Source organism: Vollenhovia emeryi, unplaced genomic scaffold (genome assembly GCF_000949405.1).
Source record: "Vollenhovia emeryi isolate VEMERY1.0 unplaced genomic scaffold, V.emery_V1.0 DF939179.1, whole genome shotgun sequence".
NCBI classification, from domain to species: Eukaryota; Metazoa; Arthropoda; class Insecta; order Hymenoptera; family Formicidae; genus Vollenhovia; species Vollenhovia emeryi.
In genome coordinates, this window is record NW_011967187.1 from 844,408 (window position 1) to 863,210 (window position 18,803).

Genomic DNA, 18,803 nt, shown 5'->3' on the forward strand with positions numbered 1-18,803 from the left:
ATTGGAGAGAAAGAAGGCAAAGATATCAAGTGCAAAAATTTGTAAGCAGACAGAAAGAAACGTTCCAGTTAAGCCAACGGCATACGATACCTTTTTTGATACTGAATTGCTTACGAGAGCCAATCAGGATTTAGCCTTAAGGCCGGTATTCATAGTCGATTCTTATTTCAAAATCGTCTTAAGTATTGTCTTAAGAGCCTAATACGGCTCTGTGATTGGTTAAAAACACATTAAGAGTATACTTAAGACGATCTTAAATATAAGAACAGACTATGAATACCGGCCTAAGTCACCTGATTTAAAGCCAACGGCACACGATACTATTTTTCCTACTGAATTCCTTACGAGAGCCAATCAGGATTTAAGCCAACGGCACACGATACTATTTTTCCTACTGGATTCCTTACGGAAAAATCGTATCGTGTGCCGTAGGCTTTAAGCTCGCTCTTTCCTTCCTGCTCCGTTCCGCGCGCACGAGAGAGAGCGCGGCGTTTCCGATTGAACGATTCGCTGTAGGCGGCAGCGGGGAACGCCGCCGGGAGGGGGGAGGGGGGAGCGCAGTTGGGATTCTCCCGCGCTCAACCGGCTCCGTTCGCCGTCGGCTCGCCCGACTTCGGCGACGCTCGGCCGAGCGGCGCTCCCTATTGGCCCGCGCCGCTCCGGCTGCGCCTATCGCCGCGTCGCCGGCAGGCGCGCGATAGGTTGCGGAACGCGCGACGCGACCGCTGGCGGCTCCGTGCGACGCGGCGATCGGGACGCCATTACTAACGTCGCGTTTTCTCAGTGCGTGCGGTGTGCTGCGGATATCGTTCTGCTGCTACGCGTCCACCAACGACGAGGCTAGGCTAGGCGAGGCTCCGTTCGTCGTCTCCGTCGCATCCTACGCGATCGCGTGCGTTCTCGCCGACTCCGCGCGGATCCACTGTAGAATATCCGCTCGCACGCCGACACGGTAGAGCCGCAAAGAGCGCTTGACGCAGGTACGTACTTTCACGGCGGCGGAAGATCGCCGCGACGATCTCGTCGCCGCGCGGCGTCCTTGGACGAAGAAGGGGAGGGCCCGGTATATACGAGCGAGTCTGATATCGCGGTACGCGCTCGTAGAAGCCGCGGAGACGCGCTCTAGAGTCGCGCGCGCGCGCGCGCTACGCGTGAATTAATCGCCAGGGGATCGTGGGGCAAGATGGTGGAAAGGGAAGCGTCGGGATCGAAGTCAAACAATCGCCGCGTCACTCTCATTTCCTTTCGATTGGCCGCGGGAAGGGCGCCATCGTGCCAAAGGTCGTTCGCGCGCGAGTCGCGAGCGGAAGGCTCCGTTTCGAGAAATAAATAATACAACACCAGTTCTTTAGTCGGCGTCTCGGGGGCGGGTAACCTTGAGATTCAATTCCGACGGTGCTCGCGCACGATCGCCGAGTTGCCGCGGCGCGTATATCGCGCGGCTAATCAGATCCGTTTAGCTCCCGCGGACGAGGGGACCGCGGCGTCGAGGCGCACGCTCGCCGGTTGGTTAAACCGGCCTCCTCCGGCAGTGCCTCGCTCTAGCGAACGCGACGCCGTGCGGCGCGGGCGTCTGTAAACGCCGGCCGGAGTCTACGTCGGAGTGAAATGGCGGGGGAGGAGGGGGGGGGGGACGAGCACGCCAAATGGATTGGCGGCGCGAGACACGTCGAACGGATAATCGAATGAAACCGCACTTCAATGTTCGCTTAAGATTATCTGTTGCGGAAAACAAATTGTCTACGTCACGCGAAGTCGCAGTGTAACTTGTCAGTTCCGATATTAGTCATCGTATCGCGATAAGATGGGCGAGTTTTACCGCGTATCTCTTGGGGGAGAAATGTTGAATATTTTGGTAAATTCGTAGGAGAGAACTAACAAGCGCGAGATGGGCTCAATTGCGGTATAATTGTGGTTCTTTTTTTTTTAAATGTATTTTTAAGGTGAACGAATTTTACCGCGTGTCTCTCGGGGAATATTTGGGTGAATGCGTAGAGGAGAAAATGACGAGCGAGATAGTTCTAAGCTGAAATGTATATATATTTTTTTATATTTGTCCTTCGAATTTCTTGTAAACTGCGTGGAAGAGAACGAGGGGGAGTATTTCTGTTCTTACATGTGACACGTTTGTGACCGTTAGGTTCTTGCACGAGCCGCAAAATGCCGGGTTTTAGCAGCGTTGGCACGTTTAAAATCTTCATTGGTAATTTAGCCGACAAGACCTCGAACGCGGACATAAAGCCACTGTTCGAGAAGTACGGGAAGGTCGTGGAATGCGACGTGGTAAAGAATTATGGCTTTGTGGTAAGTGCCGGTGTCAACCGAATCGAATATACTTTGATCAGATAGAATCGGGCGGTAGAACTTATCAAGATTGATAACGACGGCGTTTGTTCGCGCAGCATATGGAGAATGAGGAAGCAGGCCGTAATGCGATACAAAATCTGAATGGGCACATGGTCCATGGGCAGCCGATAAAATGCGAGGCTGCCAAGAGTCGCAAGGGGCCCAACACCCCCACGACCAAGATCTTTGTGGGCAATCTCACAGACAACACCAAGGCGCCGCAGGTGCGCGAACTGTTCGCCAAGTACGGCACCGTCGTCGAGTGCGACATCGTGAGGAACTACGGTTTCGTTCATCTTGAAGCGACCGGCGACGTCAACGACGCCATCAAGGAGCTGAACGGACAAATCGTGGACGGGCAACCGATGAAGGTCCAGATCTCTACTAGTCGAGTTCGACAGAGGCCAGGCATGGGCGACCCGGAGCAGTGCTATCGATGCGGACGAGGCGGTCACTGGTCCAAGGAGTGTCCCAAGGGCGGAATGGGTGGTGGACCAGATAGAAACGGATACAGAGACCGAATGTTCGGGCGTGATCCATATCCTCCGCCGCCGCCACCACCGTTCCTACGGGACCGGCTAATGGGTGGTGGCCGCTTTGGGGTAAGTTTCTGTTCTTCCCGTCAACATCTTGACACATTATACGCCGTGTGCTCGAATCGTCCACGCTATCAATGGCTGTCGCGTCGATGAGTAGCGTGGGGTGATGGTATGCGGGGGGAAAAAAAAGACTTGCTCGTATTAATTTTCCCGTCTTTTTCCGTCTGTTAACAGGATTACGAAAGCTACTACGACAGGCGCGGCTTCGACGACACCAGGGATCTCTACGAGAGGCGGTTTACGGGTATGACAGCGCCTAGTGACATGGGTTCAACCATGTGCGGGCTAGACTTTCCACCAATGACAATGCCATCTCTACCACCAAGACGAGACCCAATGCCTCCTATGCCTCCTCTAGGTATGGGATCCATGCGTGACACTGGCTTCTCCCGTGGCAACGAGTATGGCATGTTCAGCCGCCGATCGCCCCCTCCAAGTGGCAACAACGGCCGGTTCAGGTGAGTAGGTACCCGGCGTACCCGACTGCCCATTCGTCCGACTTAACATTGTGAACGTTCCAGGCTGGATTAACAGCTCATGCGAATTGGGGTTTCGGTGATTCGTCGACATTTGTTCTAGTCTGTTGCACATTTTTCTTTCTCTTATATAGATTTCAGCTTGTATCTCCTTACAGTATATCTTTCCTTATTTTTGTTTGTTTTATTCCCACGAAATAGCGAATGTTAAGTTGTGGATAAGCCGACCGCGAAATTTACAATTTTCACTTCACTATAAACCTCTGTCCTTTTCGTCGTTTTTTTGTTAAATGTACCGCCACCCCTCACTCTCTTTCTCTGTTTCTCTCTATCTCTCTATTTTTATCACTTCTGTCTTCTTTTCTATCGTCGTATGTTTAACGGAATTTGTCCTCTCTGACAATGTTACCGCGCGGCACAACGCATGATCGTTATCATCTAATGCAAATATTACTTTTCTCGTACTTGAGATTTTAAGACTTTTAATACTTTTACACACGTACCAGTGTCGACCCGATGCCCACATGAGTGCAGACTCCGTCGTAGTGAAATGTTAATTATATGACGCTTGGACGTTTCTGTACATTCTAAATTTCAGTGCACCTCAGGCGTACCATCTTTGTCCATGAACGCGGGCAACCCTAGAGAGACAGTCCCGGGTCAGCGTTCAAGTCGTACAAGAGTAAGTCTTTGACTCATTTTGTTAGCGAGTAGTCACGCCTCGTTCTTGTCGCTGCAACAGCAAAACCCGCGTCAGAAATACAATAGCAGGCCGCCTACGTCGTCTGCGTCCCATGGTATATTCGAATATCTTTTTCCGGGTCTCGACTGATTGTTCCTTGAACATGTCGACTGCTCTTCTAGGGATGTCCTAATTCATAGACTCTCTTGTTCCATGGCATTAACTGCGAAATTGGCCTGTATGTCTCTCACTGAATCCTTTGTGTTTCAAGCGCTCCCTATTACGTACATCACTCAGCCGGGAGTGGCGCGGAGGCCTGGGATGAAGAAACGTACCTAAGGAATGCGAATTAGAATTTCTTGATCGCACTACCGCGAGCCAGGATGCGCTCGGCAATTTTAAACAAAACTCTCGTACGCTGTAGATAGAGAAAAGAAAGAAAAAACAAACAGGGCTGGCGCGATTTTGGAATGACGCATCGAATCGATTGTCTTTGAAACGTGTCGTAAGTAGAAACCAGCTCTCCAGACGATTTGGATCAGTAAGTTTATATCGGCGTCTCCCGTCAATCTTTCCAAGTCCAGTCGCACACTTACGAACATAAGCTTGTAACATCGATTCGATTGGAATTCGATTCAATCTCTCCGATGCGCAAACACTATTTCTTTTATTATTTCCAATCTCATACTATTTCTCTGATAGTAAAAAAGCAACTACTGGCGTCAAATTTAACAAGAATATTATGTTGATGGCATTAAAAGTATTCTCAAATTAAGTGAATCGCCGAATATATTTTTCTTTCTTTCTTTTTTTTAACATCGATCAAATGTTGTAGATTTGTTTCCTTGTGCGGTACATATTTTGCAGTTGTAATATCAGATTAAATTTTTTAATTCGCAACAATCGCTGTTGTTATTTTGCATTAGACAATTACGTTGAATAGAAAATTTTCAATTTGTATCAGCAGATAGATTCACATACGCTTGAAATTGGTAGCAAACGAAAATTATCTTACTAAGTCATTAGCTGGAAAATTGTCCTACGTTCGAATCGCAGTTCCGCGAGAAGGCAAATGGTGACAAAAATGTCGCGAAGAGATTCCCCGAGTTTTTCCGTGCTTTTCAAAATTGCAGTCCATAGCTCTTGAAGTTGACTTCTACTCACGAGGTTCAAAGCTTTTCATGTATGTAAATCCATTCGCAAAACGTCAAATAGAAAACAGAATTGATTGAATTTCTCAGTTTTTCTAAATACTTTGAATTTGTTGTTGCACGTTACCAACCTCATTACCCCATATTATCCCAGCCTGGGCTGCAAGTGGCTCTTATTTTTTATGATACTACTCTTGTTGGTTTTTTTTTTCCTTGCGAGAAGCTGTGATATTGACAAGTCGCATGGGTTAAAAATCCAGTCTACCGCTGCCTGCCTCATATGACTAGCCACACATCCTACATTATCCTCATCGGCTCTCCACTTCACGGTCGAGTTGTACAGATAGCGAATTAGTACAAATAGCTGTGTTTGCACTTCGCTGTCGTAGGTTTTTTTGTAGTTGTTTAATCATCCATTTCGTTTCTGCGCTCGTGTCTGCGAACGAATCGTGTATCGTCGAAGGTTCGTCGAGTCCACTTTTCGGTGAACGCTCAAAATTTTTTTCTTCGCACGTACACGCCCGCGGGCGTGCATGTGTGCGTGTGTGTGTTCGACGTAACAGAGGTATAGCAAATTTCACAGCACGCTTGATAACTCAACCTGCGTATTACCACCTCGTCTACTACAATTCTTGTCCCCGGACTTTCGAGGTAGCGTAATAGGCACGAAAAAAACATTTCTCCGTCCCGATCCCAAGTCGACAGTCATATTAGGCGAGGCACGCGAATCTTGCACGTGAATATATGTATATACAGGGACTAATTCACAAAGTTAAGCCTTGGACAAGGGAGCCAGTATTATGGTATATGTTGATCTGATCTCATTGGTAGATTCGATTATTTATTATACCGCTGTTATAGTAGAGGCATGTACGAGGACTTCAGCCGAGATTCGTTTGAAGAGCGTAGGTAAGTAGAGTGAAGTGCCACTGGGTCATAATTACCACGCCCGAAACGAAATCCTCATGCCGCGAGATTTAGAAACTGTACTGAGCCGCCCTCTTCTTTATGTCACGATCGTGCCGAGCCAACGCCTTTGCGCCTTAAGAAGATAAAGATCATCGCCTCGATGATGTCATTTTGTCGCTCTTGTCATAGAATAGCTTCCAAACTGTACTGACAGTATTGAGAATCTGTAGCATACGGAAAGCGAACTATAAATCTTCATTATTGTCAATGCATCTTGGAATGCTCCGTTACTTTATTCCATACGACGAGTCCGCTGATTAGTGGCATGAAATTTACATAGATCGAGAACACGCGGTCGAAAAAACAAAACACTTCACCTCGTTCCGCTGATCAAACAATCGCAATGATATTTTCGAAACGCGATCTTTCGTAAAGAAGAGCGCCCGAAGGATACGAAGAATTTTAACCCGAATAATTCCTCTTGTAAAACGAAAGATTCGGTAAAAAGGTTTAGCGAGAAAAACGAGGTATACTCCGAGCTGTATGTCCGCTCCCCCTTTTCTTGATTTTTTTTTCATCTTTCTCCCCCCCCCCCCTTCTCTCATTACTATTTACGATATTTCACTCTACGTACGTGCTCTGTTACTCTACATTTCTCTGTCTTCTGTTTTCTCTCGTACCACGCAGATACCTTTTTAACATTTACAATCTATCTGTCCCGTGCTTTGATCCGCATTACCGATCTCGTGACTGACGTGACATAATTTTGATTACCAGACCGGGATTACGAGGGCCATCGCCGTCGCGCCGGTTCGCACCATACTAAATCGTCGCGTCGGGCTCGGATCGGTCTCTGTCGGTCGTCTGTCCGTCGGGTCTCTGTCGCTAGCAGGAAGCCTCGGAACCGAGATACTCTTGGCCGTCTTGCGAACTGCACGCGTGAAGATCTGCCGCCCGCTCTATGAGAAACAAGCGCTCTACCCGCAATGCGATCTATTTAGACGGAAAAAAAATAAACCTCCCGAAACACAAAGATAGAGCAAAGCAAGTATAGCCAGCCGAAACTAGCAGAGGCACGCAGAAATTACCATCCGACGAATCCTTCGTATCTCCCACCGAGACTCCCGGCTTATCGATCCTTTCGTGTCTCTTATCGTCACTTTGACCACTTCGCACCCTTCCCTTCGTCATACATTTGTATAAAGTCAGGTATCTTCGACGTGTCAGCAGGGGGATGCGGCCCCACCGCGAACACTTCTCGATCCTCGCGGCAGGTAGCGTCGTTTCCTCCCTCAAAATCCACTCGCTTGGACCCGAGGGCTCGAGCATGAATTCTTGCAATTTACGAGGAAAAAAAAAAGATTCAGGATCGACGAGCGTCCCGGTGGGGTCGTATCCCCGCAGCGGTCGAATCGTTCTCGGGTTTTCTGTGACGATGATCGCATCCACCCCTCCGCTGCGCAATCGGACAACCGTGATCGCGCCCGTTACGGACCTATCTACCCGCGGGAACCGCTGGAAGAGGGTAACAATCGCTCGGCGTCACTGCGTGATACCACTGTAATCGGCGCACGTTGGGCAGAGAACTCGTGACTCGCCGTTGTCGGCCGTCGACCCCCTTCACGCGACTGCGTCGTCGCGCGTCAGAGATAGACGGTACAAGGCAGGTAGATCAGACCCGGGAGGCCTCTTCAGCGTCATGTCCGCCGAGGATGTTCGGGAGTAGCGCGAGCATTCGTGATGTCCGAGAGCGGTACTCGCGGTTAGTCCGTCGGGGAAGTCCAGATCGCTTTATCGCTTTACGTGTGCACGTGCGCTTGCACACACTCGGGGATGCATCTTAACGATCGTTCGTGTATCTCGCGAACACGCTGAAACCGCAGGTTCTCCAATTTACACATCTATTCGTTAAAGGTAGTATGCTGCCTTTATAAGCGCATGACAGAGTCAATGATGAAATTCTTATCCGTGAAACGCGAGTGTGTGTATCATCGCGGGAAAAAAAATTGTAAAATCTAACGCGTTCAAGATATTTTGTCGAGCTATCGCCCACGTATCCCGAATCGAGCTCTTTTGTTTTCTCTCTCTTTATTCGCTCTTCGATTCCTGACTCGTTAAAATGGTACTTTTCTGCAGAATTTTAATGGCAGTTGTAAAATGTAGAGTACAATTAATATTTTAAAGACGTCAAGTTATTTTATAAAAAACATTGTATCAGTGAGATTCGGCATTTGTTCTAGTTAGACGTTTACGGATTGATTCAGTAGATTCGTGATGCGATTTCCTCAAACAAACGCGGGGAAAGAATAGTTTATGGGTAACTCTTGTCAATTTTTGAATCGAGAAATAGGCCTTTTTCGATAACGGTTGAGTCTACGCGACGCCAAGTGGCACTTAAATTTTTCACGGATAATTGCACGTATAGGTGTAAATTAAAGGACCTGCGACTTTAGCGTATTCGCGGAGGTGCATCGAGAAGACGTAGACCGCGCTTAATGAAAGAAAAAAAAAACAAAGAAGCGTTCGCCGAAGTCTTTCCCCAAATAGGGGGGGTAGTATGCGGGTCTAACAGTAGAAAACTGTTTTTACAATGCTATTTCATTCTCTGCAAAAACAAAAGAGTTATAATTGGACTTAGACCCGGTAGGATGCGCCGATTCTGTATGGAAACCCAAGTGGCGGAACATTTATTCTTAGCGTATACCAACATAATCTTTTTATTAACGTAGGATTAACTCTGACGTAAAAACAAAAGACGTGCTGTAGTCTGTAATAATCGCACTTCCGTTTTGTTCGTGCGTAGAGACTTGCTGTAAGCTTTTCTTTCTCTATCGTCTACGCTTTTTGTTTTTTTTTGCTGAGAACCGACCGTGTTTTTTTTTCTTAAAGATTATATAAATTATAACCACACGATATATTGCTAATATTGATGCTGAATATAAGAGAAATGTAATAACATGTATTTGTGAAATTCACAAGAAAAAAACGACGTGTACTGCGTGTTTCTTTAATTATATCACACCGACCGCTCTTTCTCTCTCGCGACGTACCTCTTTGCCAGCAACAACGACAACTGTTCCCAAAACTCAACCCGACCCCTTCCCTTGTCGCACCACGAAAATCTTGATCGCGTACGATCGGACGCGCGCTCCCTTCGCTGGCTTCCTGCGCGTCGCGCGCGCGTCTCCGCACTGGTTTTAAAAAAACGCACGCGGCGTGTTCGCTCGTGTTATTCTCTATATCTCTTTGCTGCCACCCTTGTACCATCCCTTCACAAGTCTAATTGTCGATCCACAGGTAGAGTTCTACGATGTTTTCTGCATCGGGAAACTCTCGAACCGCTTCTACCTTTCTGTATTTTCATTGCGATACAGTGCAATTCTTTAATAATAACGATATGTTTTAATCGTGTATGTAAATGGACCGTCGAATAACTTTGCCTAGTGATATAGATCGAAGGTGAATTAGTCACCAGCTTGTCATCAGTGACTTGGATCAGAGTCACGGTTAAATTAATTAATCAAATTATTCGTTATTCAATCTTAATTGCACATATACGTGAGTAATCGTTTCTTGATTAGACAGCCTGATTTAAAGAGACGTTGCACTGTATCGTCAATGTAACACTAGAAATTAGTATCTCTCCATGATATGTCGAGGACTATTTCACGTGTGCACAGTCCCGTCTCGATGACCACTTCTTTCCTCTCAGTTCTGTTATGCAAACTCTTCTCGAGCCTCTTTCATTTTCACATTTTATTCTCGATAGGGTGGGAAAAGTGAATACGAGATGCGTGTACGGTGAGACGTAACGTTTTTCGCGCTTGTCGGGCACGCAATCGTGCGTCGATCGCGTCGCTGTGCTCCCGGATTTCACGGTTCCCTCGTGGTGAACGTCCAGTGGGGAAATTTAAATTGATCGCGCGATGAAAGGGTATCCGCATTCGCATACGCGCGTAAACGTGTAGGATGTTCCGGAATCGCTGACAAGAGGACCACCAAGGGTCGATTTTAACGTAGATAAACTTTTATAAGAAAGTATCACGCTTTATATTTTGTGTGTTTTTGAATTTGACATCGTCAAATCTCTTGTGTCGACAATATTTAAGATTGAGAAAGAATTGAACTTTTTGTTATTTAGTTAACTGCCTCAAGGCATTTTTTTAGTCTGAAATTGCTATAATTTTTGTACCATATTCATGACACTTGTATATTTTCTCGGCTCGTCTAAAAGGATTATTCGATGATTCTGTAGCATCCTCTTTACTCCGTAGATATCCTTCGCGTGTTTCATTTTGTCGTTTTGAATCTACGAAGTAATGGGGCTTCTGAATTCTGCTGTCGTTTCCTGTAGATCTCGATCTTAAAGCAAAGAAATCAATTTGAAGGTACTGAGAGAATCTTATAATTTCTCATTAAGTTCTTCGAAAAATCTTTACACGTTTATGTCATTTTATTACTTTGCGAACAATTTCATTCGTATCGGATGTTAAGCGATCTACTCAAATTGATACGTCGATTCCCTTCTTCGTTTTTAAGACGATCATAATTTTAGGCGTGTCTGCTTCTCTTTATTTTCCTCTTCCGTTTCGTAATTGCTTGTTTCAGTCTCAGTAGTCGAAAGCAAGGATCGCGACGCGTTGTAGCTTCGTAAAATTCAGGTTTCGACGTTGTAGACGCGGGAAACAGCACGACTGTTTCCCTGCCTGCGGCATCGGAAGCTGAAGGTCTCGAGATTATGGCGAATTCGGCCCCTGCTTCCTCTATCTCTGCACTGTCTTAAAAAATTAAGGGCCGTCTTAGCGAGATCCACCGAACATTAAGTGAAATCGTTCGTTGTATGACTGATGTTTTCAGACCAATTGGCATCGCGGATGAGGTGGTCGCGCACGAGCTAGCATATAGCGCGAATAAGTCGCTTCATCACGCATACACGGACGTGGAATACTAATTCTCCCTCTATACGTATTAATCCAAGTGAACGCCGGGAAATAATATCGGATTCCGATAAGCCTGCTACGCACCCCTCTCGCGTTAGTAACGAGATGAGGTCCTGTTTTGTACATTCTTTTTTTGTACGTGACTCACTTACGTGTGTTTTTTGCAAGTTTTCATTTTTTTAATAAACGTCAGAACACGTGCGAACGACGTCTCCTTGAATTGTGACTGAGAATTCACCCCTTTCTGGCTGGCTCTCTCGAACTAGGCTGAGTTTGTCCGTCGAAAACGATTGTATCGTTTTGTAGACTGAAATTCAAACTGGGACGAGGAAGGAAGTACTTCGATCCTTAAATTCAATCTTGTGCTCAAAATATATTTGTCATCTAATATTTAAACAATTGTAGATTCGAACGTTTGATCTGCCGACGCGACTTTTACAGATCGCCAACTTCCTTCTTCCTTCTCAGTTAATTTGTTGTCCCTGTTCCGTAAGCACGGAAAGATTTGCCATTCTTTCGCCTGCATTCACATATTTGTAGTGCGATTATTCGTTCACCTACACGAACTTTCGATCAAAGCCAAAGTTAAAGCTACTTCCAGAGGTACCAAGCGAAAGTAAATGTAAATAGATGACGGAGTAAATATTCCTTTTTTTTTTATATACCTTAACCCGATTTTTTTTGTCGGTATGTACATGGTAATATTCATTGTTATGTGCCAGTCAAACTTGCAGACTCGGAGGTTGAGCAGGTCTACAGAATCGGACTTGGCTGGAGATCGCTTTTCCACCCGACCAGAGCGGCAAGGCAGAGGCGACCGGTCACGTTCTGTAGCTTATATGCAGTCACTCTTCCCCTCCAAAGTTACTTTAAGAGACCTCGCGCAGTGTCCTCGGAGATAACCGAGCGGGCCTCTCTCAGAGTGACTTTGGAACACGAACGTGTAGAACCAGGCACGCTACTCGATCATCTCTCCGTACTGAGATGTGGTGAGCAAACTGCTGTCCGATAATACGTAGACTATTCCGAAACCGGGAAAGAAAAGAGAGAAAGGTCGGCCGATCTGTAAACCCTAAGTTGACGCGAGAGAGGAGGTCGGACCTTCTCCCGTCGGCTCGGTCGCAAGAGTTGCGAGTTTGATCGGTGCATAGCGAGTACGTCGACGCCCGTTAACTTTGGCTTCACCGTACCAATGCACGGAACCGTTTCGTCGAGATCGGGAGACCCCTGGCGCATGTTCGTCGACGAGAAACGTACACAAGATGCCTCAGAACCAACGTACATCCCGTAATTCGAAGCTCGGTTTGAAGAGCCCGGTTCATTTATCGAGACCTCGGAAAATTAATGGCCCACACTCTGAATCCTCTTTTATCGGTAAGAGTACCCGCGAAAGATTCTCTCATCCAACGAGAATCCTTCCAAAACCGATTTTAGTGGCACTTTTAGCGATAAAAGAAGATTCAGGGTATGGACCAATGTGTCTTGGACTTGAGTTTTCAATTTTTTTAAAATATTTTTACAAAGGCTGGAGAGACTATCAAAATTCGGAAATATTAAGAAATTTAAATAACGCTTTCTCCTACAACTGGTTTTGAGACAGTCTTACTTCATACTCCCTTCCTTTCTTTTTTTTTCTTTTTTTTGGCGTTATCCTTCCGCAACTGGCACCCGCTTAGGTGAACCCCCGACCCGCGATACGTAGGCTTGGCGTAGCTTGACGAGGCTCGAGGCTCGTTGATGCGGGTACGCGGGGAAAAATCTATCTGCGATACCAGGTCGCGCGCGTATAGCACACGCGTGCGGGAGTAGAAAAAGACTCGGGAAGCATGGAGTCGTCACGCACACCGGGGAGCTTCGTCGGATATATTCGATACGCGATGTATCGCTGTAGTGCAAGTACACTGCCTCTCGAGGATTTACGGTAATGTCGGTGCCGCCGGACTAGTCGTCGGATAGCGATGGTCTGCCGGTGGTCGCAGCCTCGCTCTCGTAGCCCATACGTGGCCGTGCGAGATTCCGGCTCGTCGTCGTCGTCGTCGTCGTCTTCGTCATCGCCGTCGTCGCCGTCGTCGCCGTCAGCTTCGTCGCCGCCCTCGTCGCAGTCGCCGCTGTCGTCGCCGTCGCCGTCGCCGTCGCCGCCGTCAACGTCGTCTGTAAATAAAGTCACGCAGCCCGAGTTGCAAAACGGTTCGGGACACGCTGGCCGCCGAGAAGCTCAACGAGATGACAAGTTCCGAGCCCAGTCTCTGTAGCTAGATCGCTGAGATACATTTCGGACACGCGCCGGCACAGACCCTCGCAGGCGCTTAGAAAGATTTAACAAAAATATATAACCCAGTCCCTCTCGGCGGAGGTCTCGCTCTGAGACACGTGGAGATCGTGAATCGCCGATCGGATCCGTGCACCGGATTTTTGAGAGACACGGTCGGCGCAACAACCCGAGAAAAATACATGTACATATGTAACGGGAAAAAATATACGGACGCACGTCGTCGGGACACACGGGTTACCCCCTTGATCTCGCGTGATAGAAAACGATCACACACGTGTCGGTCATCGTCGGTTGCCGCATTGCAAAAAAAAAACGGAAACAAAAAGCGCAAAACCGATAGAAACGCGACAGCAGGGATTGTAACACGCTGTATTGTAATATGATATGTGATATAGGACGCGATGATAGCCCTCTACGCCGTCCATGAAGGATGTACCCTCGAAGGAGCGAGCCGGGCTCGAGAGACGAGAGAGGGCTTCTTCAAGTAGAAGCGACGCGAGTAGTCTGGCCGGAGGAGCGACGTGGGGTGTAGCGAGAGGTAATTGTCCATCACAGCCTGTAACGACGTGGCAGGAGAGCGGGAGAGGGTGGAATCAGAGATGTACACTCGAGTAGTGAGCGGCGGGGTTGCGTTACCGCATCCAAGACGCGGCTCCAGCAACCCCCGGTATCACACGCGTAAGAAAAAAAAACAATAAAAGTAATAAAGATAAGAGAAACAGACGTGCGACACGTTAATTCACCCCGTGTGTTCCGCCCGCCTTTGAGAGTCCTGTTTTCTTTCTTAGGAGAAGCGGCGCTTCTTAAGGGAGAGGCCGTCTCTACGAGAGGAATCCTCTTCTTCCGTAGGGTGCGCCGGACAAATCTGTGAGCTCGACATGTGCTTGACACAAACACACACACCGAATCTCGCCCTAGGGCGGATTCTCGAGAGTTTCTCTCCGCTAGGCGGGAGCACGAAGGTATCGTAAGAGCGAGTACTTTCCCCGTGCTGCGATCCCTGTAAAATCTCGAGAGATATCGGACGCTTTTGATCCGGGGCAATTTTTAACGAACGAGTACCGTGAATGTGACGTCGACCGCGTTTGTACGTTTCTGTTTAATCTTGCTCGGAGACTGAAATTGCTCTTATATTCGCGCGGTAGTGATTCTCATGTTTTTCTTACCGTTTATTTCTCGTCTGTTACATTGGAAGCGGTTCTAGTATATCACTACCTTTACGGATTTTAAAACGTTTCATTTCTCATTGCAACTATATTAAATCATGGTCAGGAGCGAGAGATCATTTTCTTTTTAATTGCGTGCCGAGATTAATTGCAATTTTCTTTAGCGTGTTACCACTTGCATTCGGTAATGTACTTCGGTAAACTACATGGGCAAATTTCTTTTTTCAATATACGAGGAGTTTGAGTTGCATGTATCCGAGATCTAACTTAAAATGTATAAATTTAGGATCTAAGAACAAGAAAAGATTTTCCTCTGAAGGCACGTCCGTAAACGCTTTGTTGTATAACTGAATAATCTATAGTCATGTATTCTCTTAATGACAATGAACCGTGAAGTCAAAACCTTCAATCTAAGACATGCTTTTAATCTACGAATCGAAAGTTCTTCAATAGAGGAAGGTCCCCTATTATGAGAGAGGCTCCAAATGTGAGATAGCGGAGTTTCTGCTAAATTAATGGGCGTCATCTGTTGGTTCCACCAACAGATAAATTTATTGTTCTCGGAGTAAAATCTGTTTAGTGGAAAATTGATTGTTAGATCGTGTAATCGTTGTCATGGACGTTGAAAACCTGCTATCTCGTATTGGAATCCTATCTCACAATAGAGGACTTTTCTCTATATGCAAGGTGTTCCAGGAGGAAAGGTCAATATTCTGGGAGGTGATAGTGTCTATCATTTTAAGCAAAAATGTTCGTATGAATATATGTTCCATTCCCCACTGTTTCCGAGATAGAGCTACTTGAATGTTTCGTGTATTTACTTTTTCCTGTACACTTCATCCTTCAGACCGGATCTATAATAAGTGTAGTAAGCCTTAAGCCGTAAAAAATTGATTATTCACAGTCTGAAGTGAGGAGAATAATCGCTTGTGATTGATCAATTTCTTACGGCTTAAGGCTTACTACACCTATTGTAGAACCCGGCCTCAGTGTTGGTCTACAACCTTGCTTTAAGTAAGCTGTAAGCCTTAAGCCGTGAGAAATTAAGCAATCACAGGCATTTATTCCCCTCACTATCACCTGTGATTAATTTCTTACGACTTAAGGCTTACAGCTTACTGAAAGCAAGGTTGTAGACCAACACTCGTCCAACCTCATAAACGTCTGCGGGAATTTATTCTTATACGTCTGTTGACTGTTGTGCTAACATTGTAGAAACGTTCAAAACGCCTCGTATATTCACAAATGTCGAATATGCAGATATGCTGTACATTTACGGTTTCTGTTGAATACTGTCGACGATTTCCTACACGCAGAATTCCAGATCATAAAGTGTTTTTCAAGGTTTTCAATACATTGCGTGAAAGTAGAACGCGTGCCATGTTTTATCTGAACGGGGACGTCAACCAAATGTGCTCTATCTCGGAAACAGTGGGGAATGGAACATATATTCACATGAACATTTTTACTTAAAATGACCGATACTATCATCTTCCTGAACATGAACCTTTCCTTCTGGAACACCCTGTATAATAAATCTAAGGTCAACGGCTACTAATTTAAACGACCTATCTAGCTATAAAGAAAAATTAAAATACATATATTTCAATGGTAAGATGTACATTGTTAAATAGTAGTGGACGCGTTTCGAGCATCACAGGTTCTTCAACACGTTAATAAATTCTTCAATATATTTCATCGTCAGATAAGATCGCATACAGCACGCATGTCTAAAAGACATCTTTAAGTTAGACATACATATCCAAAAGACGACTTAAAGATATCTTTTAGACATGCGTGCTGTATGGGACAGAATGAAAGAGAATTAAACTGTTTCAATTGCATTAAAATACATGATTTCTCGCTCTTGGTATCGCGATTTAGTATGCAGTGAGAGGGCTTGATATTTTCGTGCGATTCTACCGCTAGTAGCTATTTTAGATGTAAACACGCAACGGTAAGTAAGATTCCATAGGTAAGACATTTAAAGCTAGCTCGTTATTGTCCAGTCCCGTCACCGGATTACCGCGAAGGGTCAAAGTCGCGCCGCAAATAAAGCCTCGTTGAAATATATGTTACAGGATGTCGCCGCTCCGTTCGACGATAAACTTTCCAAGTCTAGTGGCAAAGTATTCAGCGTGTAATTGAGCAATAAAGAGACCTGTCGCTCGTCAACCTGAGATGTCGAAGTTGTCACGTGCACATTGAAAGATTTTCTTTTACACGAGTCTCGACTGTGCGACATCGAGAAAAACGAGTCCAGGAGAATCCAATCAAAACTATGTGTTACTGGAATAAACGATCTTACAGCTTCATTTCTGATCCCTATTTCTTCAGTCAGTTTGCATTTTTCTCGACGCAACGCTGTTGAGAAACTTTACGAGCGTATCGCGCTTAAATGTTATCTTGTTTTTGTACGTGCATGTCATTAGGTCTCGCTACGGTTCGCTCCTCGGAAGCGCAAACTTAAGATAATATTCGCGTCTGAATATCGAGTGCGAGAGAATGCCGCGAAGATTCCGATTATTCGCGTACGCGGGAGGCGGATTTACATACGTTAACTGAAATAGCCCTCAATGACAGCGTCGTTCGCTATTGCAAATTAACATAGGCTGCTTAGTTGCGGTCCCGCTCCACAGTTCTCAGATAACGCCCGGCCCCTCCCCCCGGGTTTCGTGGCGTCACCGCGATGACATTAGCGATAATGTTGCTCCGCGGCGAAGCGGCTCCTTCAAAGCGGCCGCGGGCGGCCGATGTCATTGGATCTCTCGCGTTTCCACGCGCGAGAAGCGGAGAGAGCACCGGTGGCGCGCCTCGCAATCGTAGCGGACCATCCTCGGCGTACGTTCCCTCGTGATCGCACGAGAAACCGAAATCGTCCACAAATGGCCGAGGATTTACGGTAAGTGAGACATTTCCTTGCTCGCGTCTGCCTGTTCCTTTTTTTTTATTATTATCTCTTTGTCGCGCGAATCGGAGGCGGTTTCACCTTCCTTTCGGAGGTTATGAGAGTTAGGACGACCCGTCGACGTTGAGGTTATGTGCGGCGCATGCCGCGTGTGCTCTCTCGGCGATAGACGACGAGACTTGATTATCTGCGAAGACTCGCTCGTGCGGGCGCCCGTGCCGCATCTCTTTTCTTCAATTTGAAAACCGCCCGGGCGACCAACAACGTCGGATAAGATTTAACCGCGTTGCGGAAGGAGCAAGGACGGAGGTTATGTAATCGTCAAGGTCGATTCTCATCGGCGCGGTATCGTCACCGAGCGGCGCGCGCGGCTGCTTCGAAATTGAGCGTTTGCGAGATACGCAGGTTGCCGCGCGCGTTTTTAACGTTTTCTTAATAACATCGCGGACGGTTTTTCTCGTTCGAGCTAAAAAAAGACAGTGTCCCGTATTCTGGACCCTCTTTTATCAATAAAAGCGGCTAATGAGCCTTAATGAGGGCTCGATCATGAATCCTTTCCTCCGGCGAAAATTCGTGAAACGTGAGAAATTTCATTGACGACTAGGTAGTGAAATTCTTCAATGAAAGTTTCCTCCACATTTCACGAGTTCACGCTAGAAGAAAAGATTTATGATCGAGCCCTTGATTGGCTGCGAGCCACTTTTAAGGAGGGAATTCAGAATACGACCCTAGTAGCACAGTGCATTGAACAAACATTGGCTAAACATTGGCCCAATATTTGGTTGTGTTGGGCCAACGTTTAGCTAATGCACTGTGCTACTAGGGGAGCCAGTGAATCGCTAATGTGGAAATATGTATATGAATTATCTCCCTCATCTTTGCGAAGTTCCTTTTCGTAAGATAAACGGTGCGTTCCATTTACCGGCACAAATTGATCATTTTATCGTCGTTGTTCGCTGGGGATTCAAAAGAGTCCGATGCTCGTCGACTGCGTCGCTACCCTAGTAGCACCGTAGCTAAACATTGGTCCAATGTTGGTCATATTAGAAATGCATTGGCTGATATCGTCCCAACGAAAAGCGGACCATTTCAATATTGGTCATGGAATAAACAATAATTAAACAAATATATAATATTAGATTTATATTGGAAGTGCATTGGCTAATATTTAACAATGTAATAAAAATATTGGTCTAATATTAACACATTATTAAATCAATATTGTTAAATATATAGACACATTGGCTAAATAAGAGAAGGCGTCCATCTTACAATATTGGACCAATATTGGAAATGCTAGATTTACATTATTTCCGAATATTGCGCCAGTATTTTACAATGTAATAAAAATATT

General features: G+C 46.2%; 2 protein-coding genes across 7 annotated transcripts in view; both read left to right on the plus strand.

The window, feature by feature from the left end:
- The first annotated feature begins 726 nt into the window (after positions 1–726).
- Positions 727–16,856, plus strand: LOC105563226 (RNA-binding protein lark). 6 transcript variants are annotated; one of them, XR_001009020.1, is made up of 8 exons: positions 728–980; positions 2,141–2,304; positions 2,403–2,948; positions 3,120–3,403; positions 6,116–6,163; positions 13,771–13,913; positions 14,164–14,337; positions 16,623–16,856. XR_001009020.1 is itself a non-coding variant. In XM_012014631.1 (6 exons), exons 2-6 carry the CDS (start codon positions 2,161–2,163, stop codon positions 11,848–11,850), a joined length of 1,047 nt encoding a protein of 348 aa, XP_011870021.1. In that variant the 5' UTR covers positions 727–980; positions 2,141–2,160; the 3' UTR covers positions 11,851–11,944. The 6 variants fall into 6 exon arrangements, 5 of the variants coding, with proteins under 5 accessions (XP_011870021.1, XP_011870019.1, XP_011870020.1 ...); XM_012014631.1 differs by lacking the exons at positions 13,771–13,913; positions 14,164–14,337; positions 16,623–16,856 and adding an exon at positions 11,826–11,944 and having other exon boundaries at positions 727–980; XM_012014629.1 differs by lacking the exons at positions 13,771–13,913; positions 14,164–14,337; positions 16,623–16,856 and adding an exon at positions 11,021–11,744 and having other exon boundaries at positions 727–980.
- Positions 16,857–16,951: 95 nt separating this feature from the next.
- LOC105563225 (adenosine kinase 2) overlaps positions 16,952–18,803 on the plus strand; it is a 4,862-nt gene continuing 3,010 nt past the window's right edge. Inside the window, exon 1 of the mRNA XM_012014627.1 lies at positions 16,952–17,443. Within this exon, the coding sequence (XP_011870017.1) occupies positions 17,295–17,443 (149 nt within the window). The 5' untranslated portion in view covers positions 16,952–17,294. The remainder of the gene's footprint in view (positions 17,444–18,803) is intronic.

Bases quoted from the DNA above. Each gene is read 5' to 3' on its own strand.
- LOC105563226 (XM_012014629.1), top strand. From the start codon at position 2,161: ATGCCGGGTTTTAGCAGCGTTGGCACGTTTAAAATCTTCATTGGTAAT. The intron at 3,404-6,115 runs GTGAGTAGGTAC...CCGCTGTTATAG, and splicing joins GGCAACAACGGCCGGTTCAG to TAGAGGCATGTACGAGGACT. The intron at 6,164-11,020 runs GTAAGTAGAGTG...TGATGTTTTCAG, and splicing joins GATTCGTTTGAAGAGCGTAG to ACCAATTGGCATCGCGGATG.